At 38.6% G+C, this 18,981-nt stretch overlaps 1 protein-coding gene across 2 annotated transcripts in view; it reads left to right on the forward strand.

The window, feature by feature from the left end:
• GRM4 (glutamate metabotropic receptor 4) overlaps positions 1 to 18,981 on the forward strand; it is a 258,686-nt gene that overhangs the window by 206,610 nt on the left and 33,095 nt on the right. Inside the window, exons 7-9 of one of the 2 annotated variants that reach the window (XM_089673587.1) lie at positions 5,054 to 5,246; positions 10,252 to 10,396; positions 12,663 to 13,616. In XM_089673587.1, the coding sequence (XP_089529713.1) occupies positions 5,054 to 5,246; positions 10,252 to 10,396; positions 12,663 to 13,616 (1,292 nt within the window). The remainder of the gene's footprint in view (positions 1 to 5,053; positions 5,247 to 10,251; positions 10,397 to 12,662; positions 13,617 to 18,981) is intronic. The other variant, XM_089673588.1, reaches the window with a different exon arrangement.

Below are 18,981 nucleotides of genomic sequence, written 5' to 3' on the forward strand. Positions count from 1 at the left end.
AAGCCATTTCTGCTATAGAAAGAAAAACAAACTTCTTTTTAACACCACACCATTAAATCTATTGATATTTTTGTTGAATAAATGGTTAAAAAGTAAAACTTTCCTTTGCTTTTCATTCAAGTATATTAATTTTACTTGTAGACATGGTTTGAATCAATATCTAATATTTGCCTATTTGAAATGTGTGGTAAATGTCAACAATTTGTTATAGGGTATACTTACATTTTCACAACTGTATATACAATTGTATCTGTTAGAAATGGACTCTTTGTGGGTGAGATTCAGTTATGTTCATTCAAAATCACATTCAAATGCAAATGTTTGGAGAGGTTGGAAGATTATTGATAGGATTGTTGTATGTCTGGTATATTGAATACATTCTTTTCAATTCAGTCTTTTATGGCACTCACATGTGTACCTTTTTTGAAAAAAAAATGCTCACAAAGTATTAAATACAAATAATAGCAACAAAATTGTGTGTGGCTAACTTTAAGCACTATTTCAGGCATAAAGCCTGGGCAGACTCTAATCACCCCTTGTTCATTAGCAGAGTTCTCCCAGCACAGAAACCAACCAAGAGCCAAGGTCTCAAACTAATGATTGGGACCCAGAATTCCCATTTCCCAGTCACCTGATCTCTGTGATAGCGTCTGACTGGCTATCACAATGATCAGTCACTGTGCAGCCCACACCTGTGTTTTCTTTCTCTTATGAATGAATTATGGTCAAGGTAAGGGTCAAAGGTCAGGGTCAGTACATTTTGGGTATGATTATTTAAAAATAAACATATTATAAAATTAGTGTCAGTTATTGTCAATAGGCTCCATTCACAAAAGCATTTCACATGTGGTATTCAGATGTCCAGACATATTTTTCCTAATTATTATATGCAATCCTGAAACTGTCAATTGTTGTCTGCGCCCCAATTAGATTCACTCTCTCTGTTTGTCCTGTTTGCCATTAACATTGAAAGTGAAAGTAAAAGAAAAACACCAATTTCGGGTTGTCCCTAGAAAAGTAGAGAGAGCACATCTTCCAATGGGGACTATATATATATATATATACACACACACATATACATACATACATAGATAAACACACATACACTATATTGCCAAAAGTATTGGGACATCCCTCCAAATCATTAGATTCGGGTGTTCCAATCACCTCCATGGCCACAGATGTATAAAATCAAACACCTAGGCATGCAGGCTGCTTCTACAAACATTAGTGAAAGAATGGGTCACTCTCAGGAGCTCAGTGAATTCAAGGTTGGTACCGTGATAGGTTGCCACCTGAGCAATAAGTCTATCCATGACATTTCCTTGCTACTAAATATTCCACAGTCAGCTGTTAGTGATATTATAACAAACTAGAAACAATTGGGAAGACTAGCAACTCAGCCATGAAGTGGTAGGCCATGTAAAATGACAGAGCAGGGTCAGCACATGCTGAAGCGCACAGTGCGCAGAAGGCACCAACTGTCTGCAGAGTCAATAGCTAAAGACTTCCAAACGTCATGTGGCCTTCAGATTAGCACAACAACAGTGAATAGAGAGTTTCATGAAAACTCATGCAAGCCTAACATAACCAAGTGAAATGCAAAGTGTCAGATGCAGTGGTGTAAAGCAAGCTGCCACTGGACTCTAGAGGAGTGGAGACGTGTTCTCTGGAGTGACAAATCATGCTTCTCTGTCTGGCAATCCGATGGACGTGTCTGGGTTTTTGCGATGCCAGGAGAACGGTACTTGCCTGACTGCATTGTGCCAAGTGTAAAGTTTGGTGGAAAGGGGGTTATGGTGTGAGATGGTTTTTCAGGGGTTTGGTTTGGTTCCTTAGTTCCAGTGAGGGGAACTCTTAAGGCATCAGCATGCCAAGACATTTTGAACATTTTCATACTCCCTTGCTTTGTGGGAACAGTTTGGGGATGGCCCTTCCTGTTCCAACATGACTACGCACCAGTGCACAAAGCAAGTTCCATAAGGACATGGAAAAGCGAGTTTGGGTGGAGGGACTTGGCTGGCCTGCACAGAGCCCTGACCTTAACCCAATAGAACTCCTTTGAGATGAATTAGAGTGGAGACTGCGAGCCAGGCCTTCTCATCTGACATCAGTACCTGACCTCACAAATGCACTTCTGGAAGAATGGTCATACATTCCCATACACAGTCCTAAACCTTGTGGACAACCTTCCCAAAAGAGTTGAAGCTGTTAGAGCTGCAAAGGGTGGGCCAACTCAGTATTGAACCCTACGAACTAAGACTGGGATGCCATTAAAGTTCATGTGCGTGTAAAGTCAGGCGTCCCAATACTTTTGGCACTATAGTGTGTGTGATATATTCATTTTTTTATTTATATACATACACACACACAGGCACGTGTGTTTGAGCTTTGGAGAGCACACCATAATGCAATAGGCTGCACACACCTGTAGCTACGTTCACCTTTAAAATACATACATATATGTTTGCTGTTTTACTTGCCAAAGGACAGTCAATCTTGTGAGATATATTCATTTTCCACACTGCACAGCCAGACTGGTGACACACATAGATTCTGATTAAGCAGTTTATCTCCCTGGTTCATCAGTGTAGTCCCAGACTGTGTTACCTCTCCACCTCCAGCCGCCTCATTGAAGAGTAAATGAGCAGGGAGCTATCCCAGGAAACAGTAAATTTGCTGTCGAGATGGTAAGGCTAAACCAAGAGATAGCAGGGGAATCTTAAGCTAACTCTACACCTGTAGAATTTCATTTGAAATGATTGTTTTCAGAATATTTGTTTGATTATCTAAGAGTTAAATGGGTCAATTGGTTTCAAACAGAATGAGCAAATAAATCCCAGGACAAGCATGGAATTGTTTTGTCAGATCTAATGGAAATGAACTAATTTGTCATCATTGCATCCTGGCCAAGAAAAATTGTAACTAGTCTTATGCACATGCACTTGTCAAAGATATCTTGGAAGTAGAATGTTCTTTAGTAAGAAGGGTCATTTGTTCCTGTAAAATGGAGAAGTTGACATGGTATGTGAATGAAAAGTTTTTCAAAATTAGCCAAGTCCATGAACACACCATCAAATGGTCAGACGAGCGATTTTTATACTTTCTTATCCTAACGTTCAAATGCAATTCTACAGGTGTAGGGCTAACATTATTGATAACTAGGTGTTATAAGTAAGATCCCTAACAATAATGGTTGGCTAAGCCCTTTGACAGGTTTTAACCATGTATTTAGTAGTTTGAAATTAATTTCACTTTGTCACAGGAAGAAAATAATCTGAAGCAGACCTAAATGGAGCTAATGAGAAATTTGAACCCACATAATTACTCATAGTTTATGGCTGGGCACACATTTCTTAGTCTTAAGTAAAATCTTTAACATATCAGATAATTTTACAGTTATTATTAAGCAACAACAGCTACATGTGTGGTACCTTATTTTTTCTAAAAGTTCTTCCAATTCAAAATGTAATCATTCTTTCTAATGTAAGCCACAGTGTGAAAAATGTTTAATCTTGCAGTATCTCAGTTATCAGACGTATAATCTCCAATAGACAAATAGTTTATGATTTTTTTTTCTTTTACGTTAATGATCACTTTAGTGTTCTTCTAACACAAAAGTAGAGCATTCTATTTTTTGCTTAATTTTGAGCTGCATTGATCAAAACTGTTATTCTTGCAATGTCTTAGTCAATAAAATATGCAATCTGAAAGGTATACATTGCTCAGTAATTTAGCACTATTAATACAGTTGTTATGTTTGAAAATGTTTTTTATAAAAACTCTTCCAATTCAAACTAAAAATATCTTATTCCTATTTATGGGCTCAGTGAGAGAAACTTGCATTGCCTCCGGCAATTATATATATATAATCTCCAAAGGGCCGTTTATCGGTATAATTAATTTACTTTACTATCACTGCTGGGCAACAAATTCTGCCCATATCCTGTTTTTTCCCCAAAGTAAAGCCTTTACATTCTGTGCTTGAAAAAAGTGATTCATCTTGCCTCAATCAAAAGCATCCTTTGATACACATTTTTGTCTATTACAATTAAAAATAAACTATAAATATCTCACTCTTTTGGGCAATAAATATTAGCTGTGTTCTATTTTTTTTCAGTATTTCATTTTACAATAGAATAAAGCATGTTAGTTTGTACATTTTGGACTTCCAGTGACATACATGTACAGTATTGTTCTTGTAGTGTCTTAGGGCCCTTTCACATGGCCGTCCTCTTATCTGTGTTAGCAGAGTCAGATCAGAACAGGAATGGATGCCACTTTTGTGATAGTCTGTGGAGGAAAAACAGACCAATGCAATCTCTATGTGCTGGAAGACATGGGCAGATAGGGTCTTTTTGCATGAGTGATAATCTGACCTGTCCCGTTTGGGTTTGCAAAAATGGAAAGGGATGTAAACCTTTTCCATTTGTTTTTGTAGACTTTAAGTGGATCTACACTGTATCTGAGCACCACCATATTCTCTCATGAGCACATTGTCTAGTATATTTAAATTAATTGCTTTTCTGCTGTTGCTGAGCAGTAACAACAGCTTTTCCGTCAAAATACTAAAATAGAGCTTTGTGATGACCATCAGCCTGTGCTGACAAGGGATATAATGCTTGTGGTTTTTCTGTCACACAGTCGACCTTCCTCACATACCCTGTGTATAAACATTTAAGGATTGGTGGACAAGAAGGAGATATCGTAAGTAAGCAATTCAAGAGTAGGCTTTGCTGAATCCTGCAGTGAGACTCAGGAAAAAAAGCTTTTTCTGGCTTTGGCATCAATGGAACTCCCACTAACATTGATGAGACTGGGGGCTTTTGTCTCACTGACACCAATACAACTTCTGTTTCCAGTCCCACGCTGACACACTGTTTTGTTTTCTGTGGTTGGAGAGTGGTGCCTTAAACAATTCCAGGATTTCTTGTTAAGCCCCTGTGTCTAGTGTGGGTTGGAAAAAACATAGGGAAAACAAACTATATTTTTAATGGGCTACCCCTATAGGGATTCTTACCACTGCTTGTTTTGTGTCCTTTTTTAACCACAGATCAGGAGCGAATTGGTGTTGGGTCTGCCTATGAGCAAGAGGGGAAAGTACAATTTGTTATAGATGCAGTATATGCAATGGCTCATGCTCTTCACAATATGCACAAAGCTGTCTGTCCTGGCAGTGTTGGAATTTGCAGTCGAATGGATCCAGTTGATGGAACTGAACTTCTAAAATACATTCGCAATGTCAACTTTACAGGTAAGATAAACAACCTTAGAACGTTGATATGCTCCCATTCATTAAAAGAATATTAGCAATATGCTTCACACCTATGGATTGTAAAGTAACTTGGTTTGTATTCTTCTTGGAATACATGCCTTAGAAGTTTGGATGTTATATCTGCTTGGCTTGCTTTGTCATAAGAGTAGCTTGAACCAGGTAATAAGAACTCAGAATAAACCTTTCCAGTCAAAGAACCAGGCAAGAAATGATGATGATGATGATCATGGGAACAATTATTAGGATAATAATAAAAATAATATACCGTATTCTCAAACCAAATTGTCAGGAAAGAATTAAAAGTTAACTTAAATCCTATTTGTGATTTTTTTTTCCATGGCTTGAAAAAATATGGTACACTAATTGATGTATAGACAGGAAAATAAGTCTATCTATTATTTATATTCCAGTTTTTGTTATTTTAGAGAGATTACTTACAATACCCCATATCTTCTGCAGTCATACAAGCTGCAAGCTAGGGAAGACATGTCACCTTTGATTGTGTTGAATTCCAGCAAGCTAGTTGATTGAATCTGAACATAGGCCTGTCAAACTGCAGTTAGAAGTGGGTTTAGTCTGGCCAGAAAGATTTTATGGCCAGAGGTATGGCCAAATAATTGTGGGTAGCAGTGATTAATATTGAGACAGCAGGGCTATAAGTGTACTAGTGGCTTATGATTTGTTTTCATTTGGTGTAAGATGTAGATTAATGAAAATGCTAGATTGTATTTGTGACACTCCCTGTGTTAAAGTAATGCTTAAGTCTTGCTTTGTTGCAATGGTGAAGTAGCTGAGTAAATGTACTGTATCTTTTTCTATGTAAATAGGAAAGCGAGTAATGATGTTGTTACATATTTATATACTTATTATTTTATTTGCTGTTTAATATTAAAAGTTAGATTTAGTCACAGTTTGTATAGTTTTAAACTCCCATGTATTTGGCTATGGAGGAAGGCAAATAAATAATATGTAAAAATAGAATACAGCATGCATAAAAAAGGTGTGTGAATAAAATTGTTTAACCAAGATAGATAATGGAATAATTTATAAAAAAAAAGTTAACATTTCATTGTGAATTGCTTCCAACTACAATGTTTTTGTCCTGATTTCGAAAATAGAGATATTTTGATCTTATGTACAGTTATATTATGAAATGCCCATTTGGTGGTAAAGTGATAATGGATGTTTACATGAACAATTTCAGCTGATTTGTGAATTATTATCCATTTTAACTTTTTTAAATTAATGTCTGTGTGTTGGAAATTCTATTTTAGTAATCCTTTACTCATACACAGTACTATGTTTGGATTGTGATAATATCAGCCACAAAATAATTGTGACTATGTCTAGCAGATACCAGTTATTGACGGCTTGTACAGTATATGTAACAAATGAGGCATTTGTGGTTTCTCCTGTCCTTACTTTATTATTACATTACATGCATGTAGGCTAATTAGTAAGGTAGTGCATAAGATGGTGATTATGTAGAAAGACAAAAGATGACAATACATTTGAATTTCACCTTGTCATTTGTACACTTATGTTCATTAATCCTTAAAGTGAATTTATCATGCAAGAACAATTGAGGCTGGCATTGATAACCTCCTTTTGAGTGTGCATACTCTGTGCCAAAACAAAAAAAAAACCCGGGGGTCCTAATAGGCTTTGAAAAATGTGTAAAATGTGTGGTTGTTAATGCCATCAGACAAGGTTTGAATATTGTTTGGGCTCTTGAGTCGTAGTTCTTTCCTAAAGCAGATACCTCAAATGTGTAAAATATATGGGACAGAAACACAAAATAGCTATAGTGGCCTGTGGTAAAGTTGAAATCATTAGTTCACAGGCCAGTCAGTTCAGAGACAGGGTTCTCTAACATGTACAAGAGCTTAGACAGATGAAGCATGCATATCTACATTTATATTGGCAGGGTTGTTGAAAGGTATTGAAATGGTAGTTGCCATCCACTGACCTAAGTTATTAATCCAAGGACAACAGAACAGAATAGGAGAGGGGTTTTGAGGTGCCTAAACCAATGTAATTTTATCACATTTAGCTTGATTATTATTGTACCCAAAAGGTGTTCTCCCATATTGGAACTAAAGTAGTTTACATCTCCTCAAAAGTGCAAATTTAATACTGAAATTTGTCCCTTTTAGGAACTAGAATTATATTTGTGCAAAGCTTTTTTATGCAGCACTATGAAAGAGCAACCAAAAACTTAAAAACATCACATATCAATGATTAAAAAAAGGGAAGGAGGGGATAAATTAGTGACTAAAATAAATGGTTAATAAGGGGCTAAAATTATTTTTTTTGTAAACAATTTATATATAACACTAATTTATGAATAAAGGCTAAAACTGTAGCCTTCATTAATAAATGATGGAAGAGCAAATCTTGGCTATGAAACTGACAACCCAGCACTGCAGACTATGCTGGGAGAGAATAGCTTTCTCAAGGTAATCAATGGAGCTCTAGTGTACTGTTGATAGTTACTGTATAAACTGTGTTCTGTGTATCAAGGGTGGTGTTAGCTGTCACATTGACAGCATTGTTCCTGTGATTATATGGGGAGAAACACACTTTCTTATTGTAATCTGCATGACTGGGCTATCTGTTTTTACAGCATGGTCCTGCACAGTAAAGACCATGGCTGGGTCCCAACTGCATACTCGCCAACACATTCAAAGCAGATGCCTTTCCCTACAATAATGCAAATTGGAAATAAATGCTCCGAACACAGGGTGGTAACTGTGGGGGCAATTAAAGAGTTCAAAAGTGCCTCATCCTAATGTAGGCTGATTGAAAATAGGAAAATAAACTCATGGACTTTTTAGGCACTACAATGGTATTTCATAAAAATATAGTAATTTATTGAACATACATATAAAATCTTTACAGAATGGTGACTTGACCCTGTAACATAAGAGAAATCACTGCAGATACACATACTATTGATAAACCCCACAGTCTTAAAGGTATACCGTGTCACGGCAATTACTATAAGGGGTATTCTTTATATGGTGATAGAAATGGTTCAACATGTTTCGGGATGACATCACTCCTTCAGGAGCTATGAGAGGATTTCTAAATGGAGATATAAAATACATGGGTAACACATATAGATCCTACATACAATAAAGTAAAATAGGAAAATGCAAATATCCAGGCAGATAGTAAGACAACAAATTAGTAGATGTACATACATCTGCACAAAGACCATGGAGGACCACCCAGCAAAACCATGGGCAGCCGATCGATGAGGAGATCCCAATCAAATCGGAAGAGCAAACAGCAGGCCCCAGGACAACACCTGGTGTATAATATTGTATATATAATAATATTATTAATAGGGGTATATAAAGGTCCAACTGCAACGCAAATATATCACATATATCACGAGGAGTTAGACCAGGGGTGGGCAAACTTTTTGACTTGAGGGCCGCAATGGGTTCATATATTGGACCCGGGGGCTGGACTAGCTGCTGGCCGGCCCAGCCACTACCATGCCATCCATAGTAAGTATAGTAATATTCCCCCATAGTAAGCATAGTAATTAATCCCCCATATAGTAATTCATCCCCCATAGAGTAATTCATCCCCCATATAGTAATTCATCCCCCATAGTAATTCCTCCCCCCTATAGTAATTCATCCCCCATATAGTAATTAATCCCCCATATAGTAATTCATCCCCCATAGTAATTCATCCCCCATAGTAATTCATCCCCCATATAGTAATTCATCCCCCATAGTAATTCATCCCCCATATAGTAATTCATCCCCCGTAGTAATTCATCCCCCGTAGTAATTCATCCCCCATATAGTAATTCATCCCCCCTATAGTAATTCATCCCCCATATAGTAATTCATCCCCCATAGTAATTCATCCCCCATATAGTAATTCATCCCCCATATAGTAATTCATCCCCCATAGTAATTCATCCCCCATATAGTAATTCATCCCCCATAGTAATTCATCCCCCATATAGTAATTCATCCCCCATATAGTAATTCATCCCCCATAGTAATTCATCCCCCATATAGTAATTCATCCCCCATATAGTAATTCATCCCCCATAGTAATTCATCCCCCATATAGTAATTCATCCCCCATAGTAATTCATCCCCCATATAGTAATTCATCCCCCATAGTAATTCATCCCCCATAGTAATTCATCCCCCATATAGTAATTCATCCCCCATAGTAATTCATCCCTCATATAGTAATTAATCCCCCATATAGTAATTCATCCCCCCTATAGTAATTCATCCCCCCTATAGTAATTCATTCCCCATATTGTATCAATTCACTTACCTTTGCTCCGCGCGCTCCTCTTGCCGTGTTTCCGCGCCGTTCCGGTCTTCAGGGCGGACTGTGAGAGGAGAGGAGTTCGTCACGCTGCCCCGCCTACATCCTGAGAGCCAATGTTTGCCACGCTCCGCGGGCCGGATTAAAAGGTCCGCCGGGCCGTATACGGCCCGCGGGCCGTAGTTTGCCCATTGGTGAGTTAGACTCACCTCCCCATTAGATGAGCATGACATGATTGGCTGTTTCGCTGATAATATACATTTCTGTGTTTGTATATGTTTAATAAAATTTATATTCTTATGAAATACCATTGTAGTGCCTAAAAAGTCTGAGTTTATTTTCAATTAGCCTTTGCCTATAATACAAAATAAATATTATAAAAAGTGGTATATAAATGTATACATTATGTCAAAACACACAATGTATTGCACTATTTCCAATGAAGTGACTTCCAAAATGTGGGAGCTGTTATCAGAGCCAAGGTAGTCTGATGTTCAGAACAGAGGTTTATTTTTTTCTGGACCCTGAGTATATTTTTGGGTTCAGTATACCATAAAACCCCGGTTGTATGTGTCTGTTAGTGTGACTGTAGTATGGACAGAGTAGGATGTTGCTCCCTGCATCAACACTCATGTGCATATATTCATGATACTAAGGAGATTTACCTTTACAGGTATTGCTGGTACACCAGTGACATTCAACGAAAATGGGGATGCACCAGGTCGTTATGAGATCTACCAATACCAAATCCACAATGGAACCCCTGAATACAGAGTGATTGGACAGTGGGCAGATCATCTCCACCTCAAAGTAAGTAAAGCAACAAATTACTTAGCTGACTGTAAGCATAGCATAGAAAAATATTTAGGAGCATGCCTTAGGTTTCACGGGGCCAAGAAAAGTGACTTAATTTTAAGTACAGTATGACTACCTATTTTGTATGCGTTTTAGAAGCTTTTGCCAGTTGATCCTATAAGAGACTTTTGATTCCAATTAATAGAAGGGTGGTGTAATCTGCTAAAGTACAGGAATAATGTATCTAGGCCACCAGCCCACAATTGAACAAAAGTAGGACAAATTTAACAAATCTATGGAACATCCATTGTAGTTTTGTTTCGAGACATACGAAAGCAACTAGAATGTGAAAGTTTCATAGATAATATAAAAAGTTTTAAAATAAAGTTTATTTTTTTCAAGAATAATGGAGGCTGCCATTACCATAGTTACATAGTTAGTTATAATCCTATACTCACAGTTGATCCAGAGGAAGGCAAAAAAAAAACAAAAAAAAAAAAAAACAACAAAGCATGATCCAATTTGCTCCTGCAGGGAAAAAAAAGTCCTTTCTGATCCCCTGAGAGGCAATCGGATATTCCCTGTGTGACAGAAGCATAGGCAGGACAGAACACACAAAGAAGATGGTAAACACTCCGGCCCCAAGTAGGGCAAGTTTGAGTCGCTGACAAGTATTAATCCAGGCAGGGTAATGTAGGGGGATTCACGGACAGTCCAGGCAGGGAAAAGTAGGGGGATTCACGGATAGTCCAGGCAGGGAAAAGTAGGGGGATTCACGGATAGTCCAGGCAGGGAAAAGTAGGGGGATTCACGGGCAGTCCAGGCAGGGCAAAGAGGGGTATAGACACTCACAGTTCTGGCAGGGGTCACCTCTGGCACACACAGCCGGCAGCAGGCAAGGATGCTCCTTGGTACACAGCCGGATATTCCTGGGCCCACACACACAGCAGGCAGGTAGCGGTACTCCTGGGCACACAGTGGGTAATGCAGCAAAGTATTTCTGGGCACACAGCGGGCAATCCAGCAGAGTATTTCTGGGCACACAGTGGGTAATCCAGCAGAGTATTTCTGGGCACACAGCAAGTAATGCAGCAGAGTATTTCTGGGCACATAGCTAGTAATGCAGAAGAGTATTTCTGGCCCACAGTGATAGTGCTCAGCGAGTATGGTTGTGGGGGTCTGGCCTCAACTCAGACCTCCCAGCAGCAGCTCCAGTGACCAGCGACAAAAGACAGGGGCTGGGTCCCACTCCGGCCTTCTTAAACTGGAGCAGGACGCTTCCCGGTTGCCCCGGCAATGGCCGGCCCAGCGTCACGTTGCCGGGGCAACGAGGCACGCCTCCCTGACTCTGGCTGCACTCTCGTGAGCGCGGCCTTTGTCTCTGGTGGGTGCAGAACGCGGGAAGCCTCCTGCCCACGCTGCGCCTGCCAGGGGGATGCGCGGAAACACCCAAGCGGCCTGTGCCGGGGTTTCCTGGTAGGGGGTCGCGACTCCTCGGCGACATTGCACCCGCACCACAGGGGCCACTTCCTCCCATCCTGCGCAGCCTTTGAAGTAGGCTGTGACAGGACGCAAGGAATCTGCAAAGGGGGAGGGAGGGGTGATGTGATTAAAGGCAGATGCAGCGGGACAGCAGGAAAGGGGGGTGGGGGTGAACCGTGACAGCCTGGATCAACTTTATCTATACATGTTAGTATCCAGTTATATTCTGTGTATCCAACAAAGAATCCAGGCTTTTTTAAACCAATCCACTGAGCCGACCAGAACCAACTCTTGAGGGAGTCTATTCCACATTTTCACAGCTCTCACTGTAAAGAAACCTACCAACCTCTCCTTCTGCAAAATAATTGCCTGACCATCTTGCTTAATCAATGGGTTTAGTACTTTTTGTGTCACTGACTTGGAATAAGTATAAAGAATATCTGACTTCACTCTGACTTCCCTAATCTTGCTTGTTCTAGGTCAGTGACTCAGAATACAGAATAAGTTAAATCAGTATAGGTTTGACAGCCATGCAAGTAACATTTTCAAAAGTTGGTGAGCAATGGCAACTTCCATATCCTTCTTTCTTTTCAAGTTTTATGACTTGCGTTAATCAAAGACATAAAATAATGCACAAAATATATGTCAATGTGAGTAACTGGGGAAAAATAGTTGTAATAGTCATTCCACTTTTTTCTGTTGCTTAAACTCTGTTCCTATATTTCTTAACACTGTCTATATATCTTTTTATACATTTGTCTTTCTTTTCCAATTTTCTCATGTTCTTTTCACCATCAAGATTGATCGTATGCATTGGCCAGGCACCCCTACTTCCTCTTCCAGCTTCCCCCAGATTCCACCCTCTGTCTGCAGCCAACCTTGCCTGCCAGGTGAAAGGAAGAAAGTAGTGAAAGGAATGCCCTGCTGTTGGCATTGTGAAAAATGTGAAGGTTATCAGTACCAGCTTGATGCCTACACCTGCAAGAGATGCCCAATCCACATGAGACCAAATGAAAATCACACATTTTGCACACCCATTCCAGTCATCAAGCTCGAGTGGAGTTCTCCTTGGGCTGTTGTGCCTGTTCTTCTTGCTGTGTTAGGCATTTTGGCAACTCTAATAGTTGTGGGCACCTTCATGCGATATAACGACACGCCTATTGTTAAGGCATCTGGTCGAGAACTAAGCTATGTCCTTCTCACTGGCATCTTTTTGTGCTATGTCAACACCTTCATTATGGTGGCCCAGCCAGGATATGGAACCTGCTCGCTGAGAAGGGTCTTTCTTGGACTAGGAATGAGTATTAGTTATGCTGCTCTGCTTACTAAAACAAATCGTATCTACCGTATTTTTGAGCAGGGTAAAAAATCAGTAAGTGCTCCACGATATATCAGCCCATCTTCTCAGTTGGTGATCACTGCCAGTCTTTCTTCTGTCCAGCTGCTGGGAGTGCTTGTATGGTTTTTTGTGGACCCATCTCGGCCTGTTGTGGATTATGAAAACCAGCGAACGCCAGATCCCCAGCAGGCAAGAGGAGTGCTCAAATGTGACATATCAGACCTTTCCCTTATTTGCCTTTTGGGCTACAGCATGCTTCTTATGGTTACCTGCACTGTTTATGCTATCAAAACCCGTGGGGTTCCTGAGACATTTAATGAGGCAAAGCCAATTGGTTTTACCATGTATACAACTTGCATTGTGTGGCTTGCCTTCATCCCAATTTTCTTTGGCACTGCTCAGTCTGCTGAGAAGGTAAAGAAAACAAAATTGCATTTTAAAGTGAATTTTAGTTATCGGCATGTTTTGCTATGTTGTTTTTGTGGTGGTATTAGTGAATAAGAAGCATGAAATGTTTGTTGTTGCCTTGTGGTTCGGGCACATATTTATAATGTTGGTACTGATTTGTGTGGAAGAGTTAGCTGAGATTTGCTGTACTTATCATTTCACTATTATGGTTATATTTAATGTATTTCGCAAAGGCTTCATGAGGTTTTCACATTTGTATCAAAAAGTTTATGCATAAAGTAGTTCTAGGAGTATCTTGAAGAATTACCACAATATAGTAGAAAATATTATGGTTTTTTTAAAGTCTACTAAACCCAGGACCCTGCATTCACTATATCTGGCTTCCCACAGTACACACAACATGGAAATACAATTATTTTAGTAATTATAAACTGCTAAATACCTTTTCTCATCAGCAGTATATAGCAATCTTGTGACTTCTATCAGTGTCCAACAGAGCACTGATTACAGCTTGTAGAAGGAGTTTTCATTCTCCTGTAGGAGGATGAAGGACCCCTGACCTGTCTGGACAGCGCTGATTGGCCGTGTGCTGATCACATGCACACTCCTAAGAAAAAAAACAACTCTTTAGCAATACACACCAAACTGAGTATGTGCAGCTTTCCCCCGAGCCTCTGTTCTATCAGGAGATATTTAGGAAACACTGGTAGAAGGGGAGGATCAGAGAAGACAGGCTCAAACATCCTTTTAACACAATGTGGAGGATTAACCCCTTAGGTTCCACAGTGAGTATAACAAGCATGCGTTACTGCATAAACAGATTGATTTTACTGTTGTGGGTTTAGTAACAATTTAAATTTAATTGTTCATCAATCTGTCTAGTACAGTAAGCTCTAGTTCACACCACTGTGGCTTTAGATGCGGCATGCCATTTACAAATTGCACCTGAAGTTACATCTAATGTATTTCTATGGCACTGTCTTCTTAGGTGCGATTTTAAATAGCACGATTTGAAAAATAGTTCCTGCATTACTTTTTCACCACTTCAGTGAGATTCAACTCACAGACTATAAGGTAAATGGCACTGAAATTGCACCTGTGTCTATGTAGTGCTACTTGTCTGAAAGTAAAACAAGTCTTAATGGCCAAGCGCAGTTTTGCAACTTTGGCATGTGTTACTAAAACTGTGCATGTCATCACAATTACTTAGTGTAGCTAGGTGAATTATATTTTTTTTTTTAGGAAAGATTGAACCTTCATTTGATGGCAATAGTTAATTGATATTTGATTCTTTTTTCATTATCGAAGGAAAAGTGGCCCAAAATAGTAAATATACTTTAAATTCTCCTGCTCCTGACATTTGCAGCTATACCATTCAGTACATGTATATATTATTTATTGTTTGTACCAATAGTAGTGCAAAGAAACAATATTTTTATCCTGCCTAAAACACACTGACACCAAATAAAAGTGTTTTTTAAACCTACCAAAAACCTACTTACCCTGACCTTTGACCCAGACACTAACACTGTGCTAAACTAGATTAAACCCCGATCTAACTATTTTAGCTTTGTTTTTATTATTATTTCTATTTTATTTATTTATTTTTACACACAGATTGTTTTAGTTTGTTTGCATTCTTCTCCTCTAACTGGAAGAAAAAGATACAATGCTAATGTGATTATGCAGTCAACAGCCAATCCTTCCAACTCCCCTTAGCCAGTACGAGACCCCGAGTTCTTGGTGACAGTTTGGTCTCTGTGTCAGGAGTGCACATCCAGCAGAAATGTTGGTGTGTATATATACGGTGCCTCAGAAGAAGGCCCAGCCCCATGATGCAGCATATGCAGTATGTGTTATGCTGGTGTCAACAGGTTAAGTAATTTCTATTCATTATTTTAATTTTAATTGCACTCATTCTCATATAAGAGTGAATACATTTGTAATTATAGCAAATCTGATTAATTTGGTAATTCACATTTTTTGGCCCAAATTTCATATGCTGGTATGCTCCATATGCAGAAAGTTAGCCAGTTCATGAACCCAATCAGGAATTTATGAATTCTATGACTCTCTGTAGACCATCAAATCTGCACGCACATACTAAGGCAATTTAAAGTTATAATTTTCTGTAACAGATAAGATTCACTTACTTTGCCAGACTTGTACCATTTTCTAAGGTTTATGTCAATTACAAACAAAGAAACAATTTCCCAGCACACCTACTAGCTAGCCTGCAAAAAAGCCTCAAAATACCAGAAGTGACCCTCTCTAATAATTCATGTTAAAAATAGAGGGATTAGTAGCACAAATTTTGCAAATATATGTGGAAGCCACGGCATCAATACAAGACTGCTCTGTATACTGCGGTCTTAACTCTAAATTTGAGAGTCTCCAAGTTGGAGCATATATAGGATTATACAAGTTAAAGACAAGTAAAGTGTCAGGTCAAAACCATTTTTAGCTTTGAATAGCATGGGGTAGGACTGGAATTCTTTTCTGGTTTTTACTACTATCTTGGGCTCTGTGTCCCTTGGGCTTCCTTTCCGGCCACTGACATCTTTGGTTGGTCTTTTTGTGGGTACCGATCTTTGGTTGGACCACGGTGACATCACTCCCGATCATGCATGAGGGTTCATTCATCTCAGCATTGCCACAATTGCACACTGAGCTGCACATACACAGTTCAGTTGTACAGTGCAGACAGGCAGGAAAAAAGCTTTATGCAGAAGAGACATGTCTGTTCACATTTTGTTTTATTATGGTTCCACTTTAAATGTAGATAAGTAAAGTAATTCTGAAAGACGGACAGAGACAGAAAAATAACATTTAACAAGGGTTCTAACCTCCTTTACCGTACCAAGGAAAATATGTTTTATTTCTATATGCTGTTGGAGAATTTCCCTCTTACCTGTCTGGTAATTTGCTCTCAGCTGGAGGGGAGTTAAGGGTAAATCACTCGAATAGCAGTAAAAGCCTAACAATCCCCCCACTCTATTCACAATTGGAAAGAATGTTTTTGGCTCAGCATGCATTTTAAATCAATTTGCTCATCTCTGTTCTCCTGAAGAATGAATACCCTCATCTGTTTTAGATATAATTTCAAGCATAAGATATTGGAATGATATCAGATGTAAATTTTGAATTTTGTTATGTTATGAAATGCATGTCTATTAAGGTACACCATTAGAAGAATTTAAACTAACTAGATTATTTTGAGTTAATGGAGAACCCTGTTGTATAATTACACTGATGCATAATCATTTCAGCCGAACAAAGGCAAATGTCCACAGAGTTCATGCATGCCAAGGAAAAAAAAAAAATCTTCTTCCTGCTAATAGAATTCAGATACAGTAATTCTCTGGATCAAAATGATATTAAATGATTTTTATAATGTCCATAATTAATTATGTATACCTGAAACCTTCAGAAAGCATCGAGAGAGAGAGGGAGAGGGAGAGGGAGAGGGAGAGAGAGAGAGAGAGAGAGAGAGAGAGAGAGAGAGAGAGAGAGAGAGAGAGAGATGAAGATATAGAAAGTTGGCACAGGAACAATTGTCCCATTGAAAAATGTCCTCCCTTTTCCTGTTATGATAGCTACTCAAAATTTTGGATTCACCCTCAATTTCCTGGTGAATTAAGGACACAGACAATAAAAAAAAAAACTGACAGTGGTACTAATCCCTTAACACTCCATCCAAATCTAAAACAATTTGCCTTCAGTTCTACTTTTGGAAAGGTATATAGTTATGTATGATGTCAAACACACTGAAAAATATATTTGTGCTTACACTCACACTGTGCTTTAAAACACCCCCCCCCCAAAAAAACAAAACAAAAAAATGAATCCTCCAAAATCGTGCTGAAAATGTTCTTAGACTGAAACAAATCTAAGGTAAAATTTTGGGCTTGGGTTAAGTTTTTCTTTATCAGTTGGTTAGCTTTTTTATTTCTATATTTAGGGTAAAACAATTATTCTTCATGTTAACCTCTTCCCACCAGTCGTAAACATATATACTATCTCATGGCGGTTGGGCTTTAATGCCGAGCGGCCGCATTAATGCAACCATATATAACCAATTCTGTTCCCTGCACGCTCCCAGCATAATAACAATTCTGTACTAGAAAGCACGTGATGCATACTTGACAGCCAATCACAGCAGTCACATGGTCGGAAAGCCCACTTCCATCTCCCGGAATTAAAAACCTCTTAACGGGCAGGGAGGTGGCGAAGGGGTTAACACTATGAATATGTTAAAGTTATCTGAGCAGAGAAATTTTAAATTTGCTGTTTCTTAACCACTTGTCCTCTGGAAGTTTTTATTCCTTCTTGACCAGGTCATTCTTTGCTATTCAGCACTATGCTACATTAAGTGGCAATTGCTCGGTCATATAACACTGTACCCAAGTGAAATTTATATCATTTTTTCACACAAATATAGCTTTCTTTTGGTGGCATTTAATCATGATTTTTTTTTTGCTATATAAACAAAAAAATATAGAAAATATTTTTTCTTAGTTTCTGTTATAAGTTTGCAAACAAATAACCTTTCCTCAGAGATTTAGGCCAAAATGTATTCTGCTACATTGTTTGGTAAAAAATAGCCCAAATCAGTGCATCATCAGTATTATTTAGTCTGTGTGAATGTTATAGAGTCTACAAACTATGGTTTATAGGTTTGAAAATTGATCAGTCCTGATGTACTGACAGCCTATCTCACTTCTTGAGGCCCTAAAATGCCAAGACAGTACAAATACCCCCCAAATGACCCCTTTTTGGAAAGTAGAAAGTCCTAGGTATTTAGTAAGAGGTATGGCAAGTTTTTTTAAGTTGTAATCTTTTAAATTGTTTTTTGAAAATATAAAGAAGTTAAATAAAATTATTTTTTTCACAATTTTTCCCATAGTGTCACCAGTGCAGTACAGCGTCATCATATGACTTTTTTTTTTTACAATTTTTCTTTTTACATACTCTCATCACAGTAGTTATGTTCCACTACAGTGACACTGTACTACTCTGGGGGAAATCAGGGATTTTTTTTTCTGCACTGTAATTGCTTGTTACAGTCACTGTAACAGCAATCGTTTGAACTTTCATGAATGGCTTTCATTCATGACTCATTGTTCACTATTGTGATGCTGCGATTTTCCCACATCTATAACATGGTACAGGGTGCTATGATTGACCCAAGAACCATGTGATAACTGCAGGCCAATCACGGCATCACAACAGTAAGCAATCTGTCATGAATGAAAGCTAAAGGCTCCTGCATGACAGTCTAAACAAGTACCAAATCAAGGTCCAATCTGAGTCACAAGCCTAAAGTTAAAGTAAACAAAAATCAACAGTGACAATGCTAATAGCCACGCCC

The sequence above is a fragment of the Staurois parvus genome, unplaced genomic scaffold (assembly GCF_062004578.1).
Source record: "Staurois parvus isolate SC_StPar_1 unplaced genomic scaffold, SC_StPar_1.0 ptg000142l, whole genome shotgun sequence".
NCBI classification, from domain to species: Eukaryota; Metazoa; Chordata; class Amphibia; order Anura; family Ranidae; genus Staurois; species Staurois parvus.